At 32.6% G+C, this 17,227-nt stretch overlaps 1 protein-coding gene across 1 annotated transcript in view; it reads right to left on the minus strand.

Moving 5' to 3' along the window:
- Positions 1–9,370: 9,370 nt before the first annotated feature.
- Positions 9,371–17,227, minus strand: part of LOC129221707 (lamin Dm0-like) — a 58,577-nt gene continuing 50,720 nt past the window's right edge. The window contains exon 11 of the mRNA XM_054856188.1: positions 9,371–11,857. Coding sequence (XP_054712163.1) covers positions 11,816–11,857 — 42 coding nt within the window. The 3' untranslated portion in view covers positions 9,371–11,815. The remainder of the gene's footprint in view (positions 11,858–17,227) is intronic.

Consider the following 17,227-nt stretch of genomic DNA (forward strand, 5'->3'; position numbering starts at 1 on the left):
ATCTCAAGAAATAATGAACGGAATGAAAGAAAAATTTATCGGCAAGTAGCCCTTAGTAGGTATAAGAGCTGATTTTGTTTTGGTGTCAACAGCTAAAAAGGGGGTAGCGCAAACGCCCGTTCTTTTTTTCCATTGTGAGTGCCCTATCTCAAGAAGTAATGCTACGTTCTGGTTGAAATTTGGAATATATGTGAATCCATATGTAAACAGGCTTTGGTTCAATTTTGGCGCCAATCGCGCCAAGAGGTGCTGATTTATTTTTATTATCATTTTTTAGCGAATAAAAATAGTTTTATTAATGCAACAATAAGAAAGATAAATCGTAATAGATTGTCGTCTGCGTATTTCTCGTGATTTTAATTGTATGGAAATGATCGGAAATATTATCTCAATGATTTAAAATTTTTAACTGTTGCCATCTTATGTTTGTTAACAAATAAAATATTTGTAATTAATTAAAGCAAGGCTTTTAAAATAACTTTCAATTTTCGCTCTTTGCTTTGCTTTTGCAATAATTCAGACATTGGGATGGTGGTCAAGTTTTTGCATGTGTAATTTCGTTTTTGTTGGGAATATTGCTTCCTCGTCAAGCATGGGGAGGGATCAGAAAAAAAAAGAAAAATATAGAAGAAAGTTTCGTGATGGCCACAACATACTAGTTAAGTTCTGTTGGGAGTGAGGAACTAAAAAATTATGAGCACTTCTCAATTGCAATAAATACTGTTCTTTCCATTGAGACCAAATTTGCTTGATTAAACGAGTCTGGAAAAATTTACGTTTTTGTAAAGTCTTTTGGTTAGAGTTTTTGTCAAATATCTCAAGGAAATAATTTGGAAAGTTAATCTTGTCCTTTCCTGCAAATAAAAAACATGAAGGTGTTAATGCAATAGGTTCATGTAAATCGTTGAACTCATAGGTAATTGGTCTATTATTCAAAATAAACAATTTCTGTAAGGATGGTAGCAAGCTCTTCTAATGTCAACCGAGCTCTACCGAGTATTTTTCTCAGCGGGTCTTTAATACTTTTCATCAATCGTTCCCAGAAACCTCCCCACCATGGAGAACGTTCTGGAATAAATTTCCAAATGATGTTTCCCGACGCTACAAAATTCTGCAGCTCTGGATGCTTTATTATTTTACGAAAAGATTTCAGTATTTCACAAGATGAACGGAAAGTTTTTGCATTATTAGAAAATATTATTTTTGTATTTCCTCTTCTTGCTAGGAAACGTCTCAAAGCGAATATAAAACTTTTTACGGACATATCTTGCACCACTTCAAAATGAACCGCTTTAGTTACGGCACATGTAAATAATACAATGTACACTTTCTCACAACTGGTTAATTTAGATTTAACAGTTATTGCACCACTAAAGTCAGTTCCCACATTAGTAAACGGTGGACTTTCAGCAATACGTTCCAAGGGTAATTCACCAGTTAACTGCTTAGCTGGTTTTAACGAATATTTTTTGCAGATTAAACAAGTAGAAATAACTCTTTTCACAGTCTGTCTTCCTTTCGGTATCCAGAATTTCTTACGCACTTGAGCTAAAGTTGATGATACACCCGAATGAAAGAAACGAAGATGTTCATGAAAAATCACTAATTCCGCGAATTTCGATTTCGGAAGTAAAACTGGATTTTTTTTCATTTTCAGTCAAGGGAGCCTCCTTTAGACGTCCTCTTACCCTAAGAACACCAGTCTCGTCCAGATATGGTGATAAGGAATAAATCTTAGAAGATGTACTAATCTGCTGATTCTTTTGAAGCCTTTCAATTTCCTCGCGGAACACTTCCCACTGCACAGTTTTTATCCACATCTCTTCAGCTTCTTGTAATTCTATAGCACTCAGTGGACCCTTTTCAATTGATAATTTTCTGGACTTTGAAATAAATCTCAACACCCATGCAGTCACTCTCAGTAATTTTTTGAAATTACTAAAGTCGTTAACTTTTAATACAGGACTATGCGATGAAACAACCGTGTTAACACTAACTTTCAAAAGTTCAACTTTCGCCGCGTCATTCGAACAGTATTGTTTCTGCAACGGCCACTCATCACTAGGAGTAGTCAACCACTTTAGTCAGCGCCACTACACGTTGTCATTTTTCAACAAACTCAATGATTCACCTCTTGTAAGTTTATCTGCTGGATTCATTAAACCTGGACAAAATTTCCACATACTAGGCGAAGTCAAATCTTGAATAAGACAAATACGATTTGCAACAAATTGTTTCCACTCCCTAAATGAACCTCTAATCCAACACAAACAGATTTCTGAATCCGTCCATAATATTACTCTATCAGACAAATTATTAAATAAACCAGACAAATATTTACACAATTTTGCAGCCACTAACACTCCTAACAATTCCAGTCTCGGAAGCGTTAACTTTTTCAACGGTGCCACTCTGACTTTTGACATTATAAAGGACGTCAAAACTTCACCCTTCTTATTACTATACCTAAAGGATGCAACCGCACCATAAGCCACTAATGACGCGTCCGAAAATATGTGTATTTCAACAGAATCCCTAAGGTCACTCACATTTAAAGAGAAATATCTTTCTACCATTATTGAATTTAAATCTTTAATCTCCCCATACCACTTCCTCCACTTCAAAGTCAAATTCTCTGGCAATTCATCATCCCAATCTGCACCTATTTTCCAAATATCTTGCATTAAACATCTAATTCTTGCAACAAAAGGAGACAAAAAACCCGTTGGATCAAATATCATTTCGGCTGTCTGCAGCACACAACGCTTAGTATTTTGCAACGAAGATAAATTACTCAACAAAGATTTTACATCTAATGACAAACTGTCCTCCTTACCAGGAAACATCACGAGTTCAGTAATCATGAAAAAAGTTAAAAATGGTCGCATTCGAAAGAGTATCTTTAGAAAAAAATTTGACCCAAATATTGTGTGCCCTCGTCCTTTTGTTTTTGAGATATGGGGGGTCAAAGTCTGTCGAAATCTTACGAAAATTCGCCAAATTTAAAGACTTGGCAAGAAATGGAAAATACCACGTGATTTCATCGCCTGCGTCTAGCAAGACTCTCATTTACATTTCTGGTCATCTGCAAAGCGCGTAAACGATGTTTCAAATTTACCCTTTACTTGTGTGGGTAAAATTAAAAAGTAACTATGAAGCCTGTGAAATGGAAACTAGAGAGCTTTATCCAGAGGAGCTACAACTTTATAACGAAATTGAACGTAGGATTTAACTTTGTAATCGTGATAATAATGCATTTCAGAATTTAAGTGCATTTCAAGTGTGTTTTACTTAAGTTTGTACTCTTGTAATGAAATGTGTTGTAAGTAATTAATAATTATGTACGAGAATTAATATGAATAAGTAAAAAAAACATGCTTATTAAAGCTTATATATTGAAAATAAAATGGATAGTTTTTGATGTTGAAAGAACATGATCATGGATTGTAGTATCCCAGCTCTTATTTATTTTTTCAAAAGTTATTATCATTCATGAAGTTTTATTGTCTGACCACTGCTAGCGAAAATGTTTAATTTAAAATCGAAAAAAATAATAATTAAAAAAAAGAAAACAACGGATAGTAAATGTCAAAAATTTGCACAGCAAAACTAACGATGTCTGAAATTACTTCATAACAGATTCTTATCAAAATTTTTATAGTCGACGTTCATTACAACAACCCCTGTAGTTCGAAAAAGTCTGTCACTGTAACTGAAAGTCGCTATAATGTAAATGCACATCATATTGCATGTTATTTAGTCATTTTTAAAAATACTGAAGTCACTTTTACCAATTATGTTTCACGTTAAAAGGGAATTCAAATATGAGCAAAATAAAAATTAATACAGCTCTTTTTTTATTTGACTCGTTAGAGGGTTTACACATAACTTGAAAACGATACACATAACGAAAAACACACTGGAAATAACTGACAGAAATCGTTTTTTTTTAAATTTGAAAACATGGTTTGAAACCTTTAAAAATGTCGTTATCTTCGTATTTAGATACTGTTGAAGACTTCAAATTTACGACTTTTCAAAAAAAAAAAAAAGACTTTAAAGTGTGTTTACCGTTTCTCTACGGTTATCATATTTTTTTTCAAAGCAGTTTCATCATCGAATAAACTCTTTCAGAGGAAATATTTCACCCGCAGAAGCATAAAAGTTTTAAACATCAGTTTTTTAACAGTCAGTCTTAAGAATAACAAAAAATTTCATTGTTTTTACAATAAAATAAAACAAATATTTCGGGCTGTGGCGTTTTCCCCTATACAGTTGCACGTTAATATCCCGGAACACAAGCCCTTAAAAATTTCAATGCCGCAGTCTGTGCCACGACACCACGCGCCATGGTAGTCACCCCGAGTAAAGAATTAATGCGATATTTCTCACGCGCTTTGGTGGTGACCAAATATGGAAGTGAAATGTCTTGTCAGATGCAGATGTTGAATTTGCGCCGTACCTTCCATTTCTGAGCAAAACTCACTAAATTTGGCGACTTACTAAAAATTTCGGCAATTTTTAAGACATCATATTTCAATAACGTGGTCACGAGGGCACGTAGTTTCAATGCCATAAACATGTTTTCCAATGCTCTTTCGAATGCCACCAATTTGGAATTTTTTTGTATTTCCTTGATCGTGATGTTTCCTGGTTAGTATTCCAATTCAACCCCAACACCTTTAACTGACAATTTTCCAAACACTCAATAATACTCAGACCCTGGTCAACCCATAAAGATTCCAATTCAACTGAATTAGATCTCAGCTTTTTTAAGTTGAAACCCCCATCTTTCAAAACTGATACGGCATCAGACGACAGCTGAAATGCTTCTTCCACGCTTTCCAAAATACAAATCATCGACATACAATGAACTTTTCAACAGTTTTACACCTATTATCTTCATATTTTCTTATGTGAGTTTTAATTGTAGCACTGAGAACAAAATTTGACATTGTACAACCGAATGGTAACCGATTCATTTGCATAATTTTATATCTCTCAGAGTTATATGAAGCCCAAATAAATTTCAAATAGTTATGATCATTTTTTGCAATACTAATCATAAGGAAAGCCTTTTCAATGTCTGCATTGAATGCAATTTTAAACTTCCTAAAGTTTAACATAATATCAAGAATGTTAGCGTTTAAATTTGGACCACATTCTAACGCATCATTTAACGAAATATTTTGCTTTAATTTTGAACTACAATTAAAAACGAATCTCACTTTAGTCGTATCCTTATCAATCCTAACAACAGGACGATGTGGCATAAAGTATTCGTTTACAGTTCTAACACATTCCTGAACTATACCTAGCCGTTCTTGTTCCTCAATAATTTTATTATATTCTTTAACCAACCATTTATCCTTCCGAAGAATTATTTGCAATTTATCAAATCTTTTCTTTGCATTACAAAAATTATTCCCTAACTCAATCGGGGAAAATTTCCATAGCAATCGTGTTTCATGTCTACCCTGAACGAATTTTAAGTTTGATTGAAATCTATTATACGCTTATCTGTTAAAGTTAATTCTTCCTTATCTGTGATACCTAAAACATCCCCAATCTCCCCATAATCATCCCCCAAAGATCCCAAAGAACTTTAACATCCTTTGCAATTACGCAATCCGTAGCCAAAACTCCTACGAAGCTTGAACCCAAACATCGTTGGTAAGCAACTTAATGTTTCATTTATTTTGAACACTGTTGAATTGCAAATTATACCCCAAAACACATCCCCTCCAATTAAAACTTCAATTTCATTTTCACTATTACACATATCTGCGCAAGGAACAAGCCTTTCTGTTGCAATGCATTTTGAACGTTGACATTAGGTACCGCTAAGGATGCTGAAGTTATTGTTTGCGTTACTAAAACTTCAATTTCAATTGATGATTCAGAATTATTTCTATTTGATAGTTTAAGTTTTGCAACCTCATAAATTCTTTCCGATGTTTTCACCGAACCAAAAGAATAAACTGAAAGCCTTTCCCTTCTAACTATATTTAATTTTAAACGACTTCCTAAAGATTTTGTGATCCAAGATCTTTCAGAACCGTTAACTAAAAGTACTTGAGCAATTTCTACAGAATTTGAATCTTTACCTGCACTTGCAATCACTGAACATGTAAGCAACAAAAATTTGATTTTAAAACCGACGAATTACAATGCGTCACAACAGAATTATTTTGTTCATTAACTTTGTCATTACTTAAAGGTTTATTCTTAGCATTTTCACATAATACATAACTGTGAAATTTACTTTTACAAAATTTGCATTCAATTTTTAACCTGCACATGCGACTATAAATTTTTCGAAAAACATTTAAAGAAACGGTTTTTATTTTTTAACTTATTTCTACGATCTTCGATAGTTTTATACTCACAAAACTCATGATCTGGACTATTACAGAATACACAATGCTTTTTTGTACTAGTCACATAGTTTGCTGTCGCAGCATAGGTTTTATAACTCTTACTGTTACTTGACCCATTTTTAACCGACTTCAAAAAGGAGGCGGTTATCAATTCATACCGTATGTATGTTTTTTTTTTGTTTGTCCACTCATAGCGTCTCACCTAGTGAACCGATTTTGATGATTCTTTTTTTAATGGATAGGGGATGGCTCAACTTAGGTCCCATTACTTTGACCATATTTGTTCTTTAGAAAAAAAGTTATGGGCAAAAAACAGTAAATTTTATGCAATTTCCCTATTAAATGATTTTGTAGCGAAGTTCGCACTTTTCCTCCGTGGATAACGGTGGCTCAGTGGTAGAATTCTCGCCTCCTACACGAGCGACTCGGGTTCAAATCCCGACTAGGACAAAGTGAGTTTTACTAAAATTTCGTTTCTACTGTTTCCCGTATTTTCTCGAATCTTCTATTAATTTCTGTATCTTTCCAAGTCTGGAAAGTTCCAGCACTTTCTCAAGTTGTACATAAGGAGATGTAACGTTCATTCGTGGTTCTGAATAAAGATCTCGAGTTGAGACTAACGAGTATTCGCTTCATTTGGCTTTCATATTGTCTTCCCTATCTTCATCTACGCGACAATAGGAAACTCATTGTTATAAAACTTTGGTACCCTATAACAGTAACATTAATAGTAATTGTAATGATAATTTTGAATGAAGGCTTCTCTGAAGCAAGCATCAAATTTCTTCAAGGGATATTTCGATAATGGGGAATCTGGTGCTGTCGTCTCATTTTTGGCGTAAATAATTTTATTTTAGTAACCCTGCTGATTTATAGTAACCCTATGTGAATTATCAAAATCTTCCTTTCTTCAGTGCTATTGCTCCATAGTAGGGGTAAACCTAACCTGGAAGCGTGGTGATGCAGTGCTTAGGATCTGCTTAGCCTTCACAATGCTACCATTAGGTTTGACTCAACTACTCTGTAGTATTTTTATCGTTATAATCTATGCCGATAACAGATGATAGGGGCTAAGTAAGAAAATACAGGATTGCATCATGAGCAACTTAGATGCTGTGGAATGTAAATTAGTTAGGAAAAACGTAATACTTAAATGGTTATAATCAAATTAGCTACGCATGATTTCCAGAGAGGAACAAAGATAAGTTTTTAGTGCCAATCGCTTAAAGTTTAACGCGTGTCAATAGTTTTTTTTTTTTTAGTATGGAGCATTTTTAAGAAAAAAAATGTGAAGTTTCGTGATAGTAACTTCTTATTATTTCTGAAATACCTACATTTACACTAAAAAGAATGATATAAAAAATTTTGAAAAAAAAAATAGAACCGACTTCAAAATTGCTCTAAAAAGTGAAAAATAATTTTATTCTTTAAACACCATCGATAATGCTTTTAAACATAATTTTTGAAGTTGGCGCAAAAACGATAGATAAAATCATTCACAGCCATAACTCAAATACAACTATGAATTTAACCAGGACCAGTTTCTTCACTATCACATACATTATGCATTGATGACAGCATATTTGAATAGCGATATAAATGTTTCGTTCGTAACTTTGGATGCTTTTCTGAAAAAAAATATGAATGAAGCATGGTTACACTGGATTTTACGTTTTGTTTTTGCGCCAACTTCAAAAATTATGTTTAAAAGCATTATCGATGGTGTTTAAAGAATAAAATTATTTTTCACTTTTTAGAGCAATTTTGAAGTCGGTTCTATTTTTTTTTCAAAATTTTTTATTACAATCATTCTTATCCGAATTTTCTGAACCAGATTTAAACGATTCCGACCTTAATTGCACAAGTAATGCACGTTCACAGGATTGAATTTCACTTTCTAAGAAAGTAAGAACGTCCTGAAATTTATACCCTTCCGAATATTTTCTATTGAATTTCAAAACAAGATCTCTAGGAACACGATCAAGTATGATTGGTGTTAACAAATTACAGTATGAATACTATTTTCAATGGCTAAACCTTTTCAAATTTGAACTTCCTCTTTATCAAAAAAAAAATCGCAACCTATTTATAATCCCTTGAATTATACACAGCAGGAATTTTCATATAAATTATTCATGTGTAACTGAATCAAAGTATGTGTATTACCAAAACGCTTTTTTTAGTAATTCAATTGCCGAATCGTAATTTTCTTCTGATAAAGTAAAACCTTTAATGCAAATTTGCTGCAGCACCTCCCAAAAATGTCTTTAAATTATTAAACTTGTCAATTTTGCTTAAATTTGTATTTTTATCAATTGCAATATTAAACTGATTCATCAACTCCAAATATCCCACTGGATCCCCATAGTAAATTTTAATGTTTAATCGACGCAATTTTACAGTCCTAACATTCTGAACATTTAATTTCTGAGGAATTAACTGAACTGGAATTGTTAGTTTTAGTCTCTAAAAGTTCTATTTTATTTTTTATTTGTTGCTTCCAAAGTACTATATTTTCCGAATATTCTTCGGAAGAGTAGTAGTTTTCAATCATAGCATTCAAATTCTTTAAAAGGCTACTTTGCATCTTAAAAACATAGAGCCTGTTTTGCCTGATAAAATTACTTGGTTTGCAACCTAGAGAAACAAGTTTTACTAAATTGAAGAATGAAATACTTCTCTAGTGTGTTACCAATATTTTGCTGGTATTCCGATAAAAATCTAAGGGGAAAATCTGATATAGGGTGTTTTTTTTTTTTTTTTTGACTGCCTTTTTGCAAAATGAAAATAAAATTTGACACAACCTATGGCAATAATGCTGTGTGAGTGATAATGTGCAAAGTTTGAAAAATTAAGAGGCACATCAGGTGCAATAAATGTATATAAAACAATGCAGTGTGTAGAACTTTTTAAGGTAAATAGCTTCACATCAGTTCTGTCCTAAAGTACAACACTTGTTAAAATTTCTAAAAAATGAAAACTTTCTGGGAAAAAATATATCAAACTTTATTTTCAAGTAGTGACATTCCAAAATGACGTACCCACAAAAGCAGCCATTTTAAAAAACATGAATTGCATGAATTATACAGAATGAGGAGATCAATATTTAAAGATGTGTATGAAACTGACAGTCCCTTGTACAAATATTTTGAAGATTGTTTGCAAATCAATATATTGAAATGCAAGGAACAGTACAAAAGTGATTATTACACAGGAACATATAAAGACGTAAGTACGAACATATTGAATGCATTGCTGTTATATACCTTAATAAATTACAGATTGAAATGCAATAAAAATCTATACTCTTTCAACATTTTATATTTCCTTTACTTTTAGCAACTTGAAAAGCAAATGATAAATGTGCTATGAAAGAGCAATGTATGTTTTGAAATTATAGGACATAAAAAAATGTTGACCAGCCTTCTGTAATTTTTAAAATACGTAAGAGGTTACATATTTAACGCATAGCACATTTTAAATATTGCAAGATGCAACATCCACATGTTCCCTTGTATCATTAATCATCTTTTCAACTATTTGTAAATTGATTCTTTTAAATTTTTTTATTGAAAATTAGCAGTTAGTTGACACATTTATGAACACTTAATATTGAGAGGCTTCTTTTCTGGTTACCTGTATCCTATTTAAAAAAGTTAGTAATATTAAGGTTAGTGTAATATAATAAGTTAAGGAAATTAAAAAGCAACACAACTTTAATTTAACATCTGATTATTACCTCAAAACTACTTTCTTACATAAAAATGCCTTTGAATGTGATAACAATAGCAAGAAACAGCTTAAAATCTTTTCATATTATGATAGTATACTTTCATTCATTGTTTATAAAAATATACATATTTATTTACCAATTGTTGAATATTTTAATTTGTTCACTAATCAGTTGTTTAATAAATAGCGTTTTCTAGCAAGTTAAAATGAATTGGTACAAAAATCAAATTTTTAAACCTTTTGCTCAATAATCTTAAAATTTATGTACAACAAACTCAAACCAAAATTAATCAATCTTTCTACAATGTCTATGTGAAAGTACAATAAGATTAAAATAATATGAAAAACATTGAAAAATGCTATAACAAAGCGCAAGCAAAGAAAATAAAAATTTCCCTTGGTATTATCAAAAAAGCAACCTAAATAAACCAATGTCTTTGTTTTTTCAACATTTTATAGCAAAAAGAAGTTTTAAAGTATTATTCCCAATTAAATTCCAAGATTTTGAAGATTCAAGAATTATTTTAATTAAAATAACATAATGAAATGTCTAATTAATAATATTTTGGTTTAAGTCTTGATTGCATTAAATAGAATTATATTATTTTTAGAATATATTTTTAAATAACACCATCTTTTAGTTTGCCATTTTCTTCTCCACTTTTTGCGTCTTGGAAAAATTACTATGTTGCCTTACCATTTTGCCAGAAATATGACCCAATCCTAGTGTTACCTTCAAATAATTTTTTTGCTTGACCTCAATAAAAAAAAAGTTTCTATTAAAGGCTCTGCAAATTTCAAAATGTCTGTTACTCATCATGGCATATCCAAGTCAGTTGATATGGCACATTCTAAAATGCACAACTGAAAGTAAAATGACTATAATCACATTTAAAAAAATAATAATAATCACACCTTTCACACAACAAATATTTTGTTAATTCTTGACTTGGCAAAGAGTAAGAGAAAACCCAAAGCAAAGAAGAAAAAAAAAAAGACTATTGGCACAACTTTATTTATGTTTTCGCTCAGTACAAGTTTTTAAAAAATCACAAGCAAAATAATGCAACTTCTTGAACACTTAAGAGTTCATATGTTGCAAATTTATATAATAATTATATGTAAGAAAAAGAAACAACTAGATCATGAGTACTCTAACTCTACTATACATTACTACTAAATGAAAAATTTTGACGTAAAAATAGTTTTTTAAAAAAAACTAACACAATGAAAAGTTTTGAAATAAAACATACACAAACACAAAGCATGACAAGTAATTTACAATATGATAATGCTTTTGATGAAAATGAGAAACAAAAGTGAGTTTAGTAGGCAGTCAGTAGTGAACATTTGAATATTTATTGATTTTTTGAGTGTTTCCAATGGATTTTACTTATGCCTGATACTTTTTTAGTTTACTTCAATGTTTCTGTATTTTACTAAGTTTGTGAAAACAACAAATTTAACTTCTTGATTATTTATTGCACAGTTGGGGAGAAGGGGGTGGGGGTTCTTAAATTCATTAAAAATTTATCTGAGAATTTCTACATAGAAAACCATTGTACATATTCATCACTGTTAATCTCTTAACTTCTGTGATGTAACATTAAAAACCATTCATTGTATCATACAATGATTTGAAGATGAATCTAAAAAATGACATTATAAAAACTATTTGGATTATAAAACATTTTTCTCTTCTTTTACATTATGCTGCATCGTTCTTGAGGATTTTGAAGATCACCCTAGATAAAGAAAAAAACATTTTATGAAACAATTTTAGAACCATAACATGAATTTGTTGGAATCAATCATGGTTTCCATATTATATTCCTTTTGAGCGATTCCATACCAACTCAACCAAGATAAAAAAAAGTTGGTTGCATGACCGATTCTGATTTTTTTAAAATTTGGTACACAGATTGCTGATATAGAGGCATGAAAAAGTTCAAATTTTTAGGTTCCTGTTCCTCTTATTTTTTGTGAGATACGGACATGGGTGCAAGTTTGGTGATGTGTTCAAGACGGGAAATATTTCCAGCCCCCCCCCCCCCCAATTCATGCAAGTTTAAGGAAAATGTATGTGTATAAATGTTGTAGATTTGAACTACGCCAGTTTTTGAATCTGTGTTTGATTTGAATTTTAAGGCTTTGACTTTTCTAACAACATGAACCTTAGTTTAAATTGTAATATTTAAGCGTTTTGATATCATAATTCCGAAAACCTAAAAACCGCACATAACAGAGGGTCTGGGGGCTCTCCTCCAGAATTTTTTTTAAAATGAAGTTCAAAAAAAGCAATCGTTGGCTATTTTGGTAAAGTTCTGGGAAAGGAGGGGTTCAGAGACGCTCTTAAATCAGTTACTTCAGTTTTAGTTGGGGGGGGAGGGGGGAGAGCTCTGGGCTCTCCCCGAAATCGAAGCTTTAAAAACGAACTTGTATTTCATCTTTCATAACATTTACACGCCTTTTGAATGCATTATCGAAGGGATGGAGTTCCGGAACTCTAATTCGGCAGTATTTCGAAATTGAAGTTCCAAAAACACAATTTTAGGACAATGATGGATAACGTTAGGGGTAAAAGCATTTGCGAGTCCCCTGCATTAGTTTGTTTTGCCGATCGTAAACATTTTTATTGCAGCAATCAAGGTCGCTTTGGCGCACAAGATTTTCACTTTTGCAACATAAATCAGTTCTGATCGGAAAGTTTACCCAAGGTAGCGCCAACAAACCAGAAAAAAAGGAAAGGTATGGGCGACTAATGATAAGGAAATTGCACTATTCCCCCATGCAGTCTTCATCTGAAAAAGAATTATTTTATAATTCTTTTTTAGCAGGTGCTGAAATTAGCAATAAAAAAATCGTTTCAGTAAAGTAGATATATTTTTTAAACGAGATACATTTTCCAATATTCATTAATTAAAAAAAAGCAATAAGGGAACTGAATCCTCACGCCAAGGAGGGCTCCGAATCGCATCCCTCTTAAGGCACTCAAATATAACCTAAAGTGGTGTTTTAAATATTTCAGCATCTAAAAATTTTCGGAGAAGAACTCCCGAACCCCTTCTTCTGAGTTCACCACAAAGGAGTTTTTTAATTTGAGTTTCTAATTTTTTTTCTAGGTACAGTACCACCTTACCTATATACATGACGTATGACCGCCTAAAAATCTTAATACTTTTAATTTTAGAAACGTTTTGAAAGAAACTTCCTACTCCCTTGCCCCTTAAGTCATCCAAAGATAGCCCAAAACAGAGTTCTTAAAATTTCGTCAGAAACTGAAATATTTCTGGCTGAATGGCGGAATGCCCCCCTCCCGTGTTTACTAAGGCAGTGTAAGTTTGTTTTATAAGATTTTTTTTTCTGTTCCCCACATGGCCAAAGACAACTCATAGTTTTAAGACTTCAATTTCGAAAAGGTTTCAAGAAAGATCCCCAAATTCCCTAACTCTTAACACACTCAAAACAGCATTTCAATACTTCAGCATAGAAAAAATTTTTGGGGGAGAGAGCCCCCCGAACTCTTTCCCCTAAGTTCACTAAATTTGATTTAAATTTGCGGTTCCCCCCCTTTTCATCACCGAAGTTTTAAGAATTTAATTTCTAAAATTTATAGAGAGAAAGCCTTCAAATTCCCCCTTCTTAAGTCCCCCCAAAGATTACCTAAAGCTTAGTTCTGAATACTGCAGCTTTTGAATATTTTTCAGGGAAGGGGAACCCCGAACCCCCCAGATGGTCTAAGTTGCGCTTTTAGAACTCCATTTTCGGAATTTTGCCTAAAGACCAGCCCTCTCCCCCCCTCTCGATATTGCCCTAAGATAGCCTAAAGTTTTAAGACTTCGATTACAAACACTTTTCCGGAGAGGGTCCTAAATTCCCTTTCTCTTAAGTCATTTAAGTATAGCCTCAAATAGTTTTTGAATACATTAGCTATAAAACATTTTCAAGTTAGAACATGAAACCATTTCTCAAAACATTCACCAAAAATTGCCTAAATTAGTGTTTTTAAGACTCCAGTTTCCGATTTTTTTTATTAAACCTTCCCCTCCCCACTTTTACATCATTAAATGTAGACTAAACATTTTTGGACTTATAAATTTTTAAGAGTTCGCAGAAGAGAAATCCCAAAAACCACTCCTAACTTCAAAAATGGTTTTTCGAAATATTATTCTGGAGCCCTTGAGTGGCAACCCCCCCCCCCCCCCCTAGATTGTCCAAAATATAAATGTTTTAAAGACCTCAGTATCGTGGGTGAATTTGCAGACTTACCCTCTTTGCAAGAGCCGTGTTGTTTTCGCAAACACATGCTGCCATTATTTTTCTCGTACCCCCCCCCCCCCCTATTTCCATTCTAGCGAGTTTTAGATTGAAACAAATTGGAATTTCGTGTTTCCTCAAGACTTAGAAACATGTTTAAAATGCAGGAACAGTAGCCCATCGGTGTTTCAAACCAGCTTGAAATTTTTACCACTTCTTCCCAAAATTCCCATTTTTATTAAAATCTTCACAATCCCTGATTGTTCAAGTTTTACCTGGTATGTGGACGCCCTTTGCTGTGATGAAAACATTTCATCCCCGTCAGCAATCACTCGCAATCGGTGATTCAGATTCAACTCTAAGACAATTTTAAGAGAGCACTTAATTTTAATTTATGCGTGTAAAGTTTGCAAAAAAAAAAAAAAAACCGTGAATGGAAAAAAAAAATAGCAAGAGAAAAGGCGATTAATTCGAAAAATCAAGGAAAATAGCGAGCAAACCGCGGTTTGCAATGCAGTGAGTTAGAAATAACAGAGCTACCTGTAAAAAAGTCAAACGGGCGCGAGTCTAAAAGCCACTCCCTCTAAAGCACATTGCAAACAAAACAAGCCCATGGCGGAAAATCGAGAGAATGTCGATGTAAAATCGTGGTTATGGAATGGTCCAGTAATTAAAGCATGTTTTTCAAGCAATCAATTTTTCATTTTTTAAGTAAAAACGGAAGGAAAAATCTTCGAATTTCTTTCCGTCCCAACCTCCGTCTCGGAAATTTTGTCCAAGAGGGAAATCCGTCCTGAGACGGAAGGTCTTGCACCCATGGATATGGATCCTCAAAGTTTGTAAACCAAGTCAAAATGCCAAGAAATTGATGTTATTTATTTTTTTTCTTAAAAATTCTACTCATGCAATATAGAGAGTGTTTGGTATCTATGAAAACTAGTCACTCCAGGCATTCAGAAAAAAAAAATATTACAATGTTTAAAATGAAAAACGATTAAGGTACTCTTAGAAGTTGTCACCACCAAAAATTTGATTTTGTCGATTTCGCTGAAATTGAGACACTGATTCCAAAAAAAGGGAAACAAAACCAATGGTTTGCTCACTTTCTGGTAGTGTACTGGTGTTGCCTATAAATAATTACACAATAAATTATTTGGATTTCACACTCCTTCTTGGAAATATTTAAGCTGAAAAACAACCCATAAGGCAAAAAAAAAAAAAAAAAACACAATTTTGACCCATATTGGCAGCTACTTTTCCTCCTAAAGGGAGGAGCACTAGGAACTTGTTATTTTTTTAAGCTACTGATATGTTAGCTATTCACAGGAAAAGAGTTTACTTTTGGTTATTATTTGCATAAATAGATATCTCGCGGATAGCATATGCATGTTTTCCTTGAATACCATAGGCTTGTGTTCGTCTTCTTAGACTTAACAATAATAAAAAGAGATGTAGGAAATAAATTGGTCGTACAAACCTTTTAATTTTTAAAAATTAAAATTTATTAACTAACAAAGGGGTTTAAATTTTCAACCTCTACAGCCCCTTGCCCCACCCTAAACTGCATAAAAGAAATAATAGTTGCTGCCAAGATTGTTACACTTTTTTAATTTGATACTTATTTTCATTTTATATGATTAAATCGATCAAGTTCAAATCTTTTAGTCTTGAAATGCAATGTTCATTGGCTTAAAATTTAAACAAGCAAAAGGAAATAGAAAAAAGAGGGGTTCCCCCTGAGACCTAGGGGATTTCCCTTTATTGTTTATATTTTAAATGATGGTTTAAAAGAAAGGGGAACATCCTTATTCTCAATGCTTTATTGGTTGATAGGAATATAGAATTCTTCATGGGATCTGTGAACAAGTATTTTAGTTCGTTAACTAGTTGTTGTCAGTTCTTATTGAAGCATGTTTCACATCAGTTTTGAAAAGATCAGTGTGGGATTAGATAGGTTATTCTAGTTTTTATTCTTCGGGAATTGTATTACATCTATTACTTTTATTTTAATATTGTAAATATTTGAATATTAATAAGGCGAAATGGAAATGGATGTTAAAATTAAAAACTCTTTATCACCATGTTTGATTAGTAGCCAGTTGAATGATAGTTGCCATAAATCTATATATATATATAAATGGAGTTTGGTAAATTTATTCAGTAAGACCTCAGAAACTACCCGGCAGATTTGGCTGAAACTTTCGCCGTTTGTTCTTTTTGGAACTGGGGAGGTTTGTAGACCAGTTCGAAAAAAATCCGATTGATAGTTCCTTTTTTATTCTAATTTGTCCAAATTTTTGCATAAATGCCCAATATGACGGTTGAAAAACTAAGTGCACATATTAAAATTATGTGTCCTATCTAAAGCGCTTATTTTTCTGCTGAAGATGGCATCTGTTAGAAAATTCTAAGTTGTATGAAAAACGAGTTATTGAGCTTTTTTGTTCCATGTTCGAAGGCTTTCCTCAACCAAATTCATTATTTAGTGTATCATCTCAACTCTCAGTTCATAGTTAGAATTGTTGAATGTTTTTGTGATTCGTCTGACTGTTTGAGGCTTTTTCTCAAGTCAAATCTTAAAGTAACGTTTTCCCCCCCAAGATTGGCTAATAATAACTAGATTTGGTTGATTATTTTACATTTAAACGGAGCTTTAGTGTAATTAATGGGTTTTTTTAAAAATTATTTGAGCTGATTGGATTTTTTAATCATTATCCAATCTAACAGCAGAAACCTCGCCAAAATTTATGCAGAAAAATTTCAGTAGCGGATGCATTTGGCAGTTTTTTTCAACTGTCGCGGTTTTTGAAGTCAAAGACTCCATAATTCGCAACTCCAATAAACTATAGGGGGCGCTT

The sequence above is a fragment of the Uloborus diversus genome, chromosome 1 (genome assembly GCF_026930045.1).
Source record: "Uloborus diversus isolate 005 chromosome 1, Udiv.v.3.1, whole genome shotgun sequence".
In the NCBI taxonomy this organism is placed as follows: Eukaryota; Metazoa; Arthropoda; class Arachnida; order Araneae; family Uloboridae; genus Uloborus; species Uloborus diversus.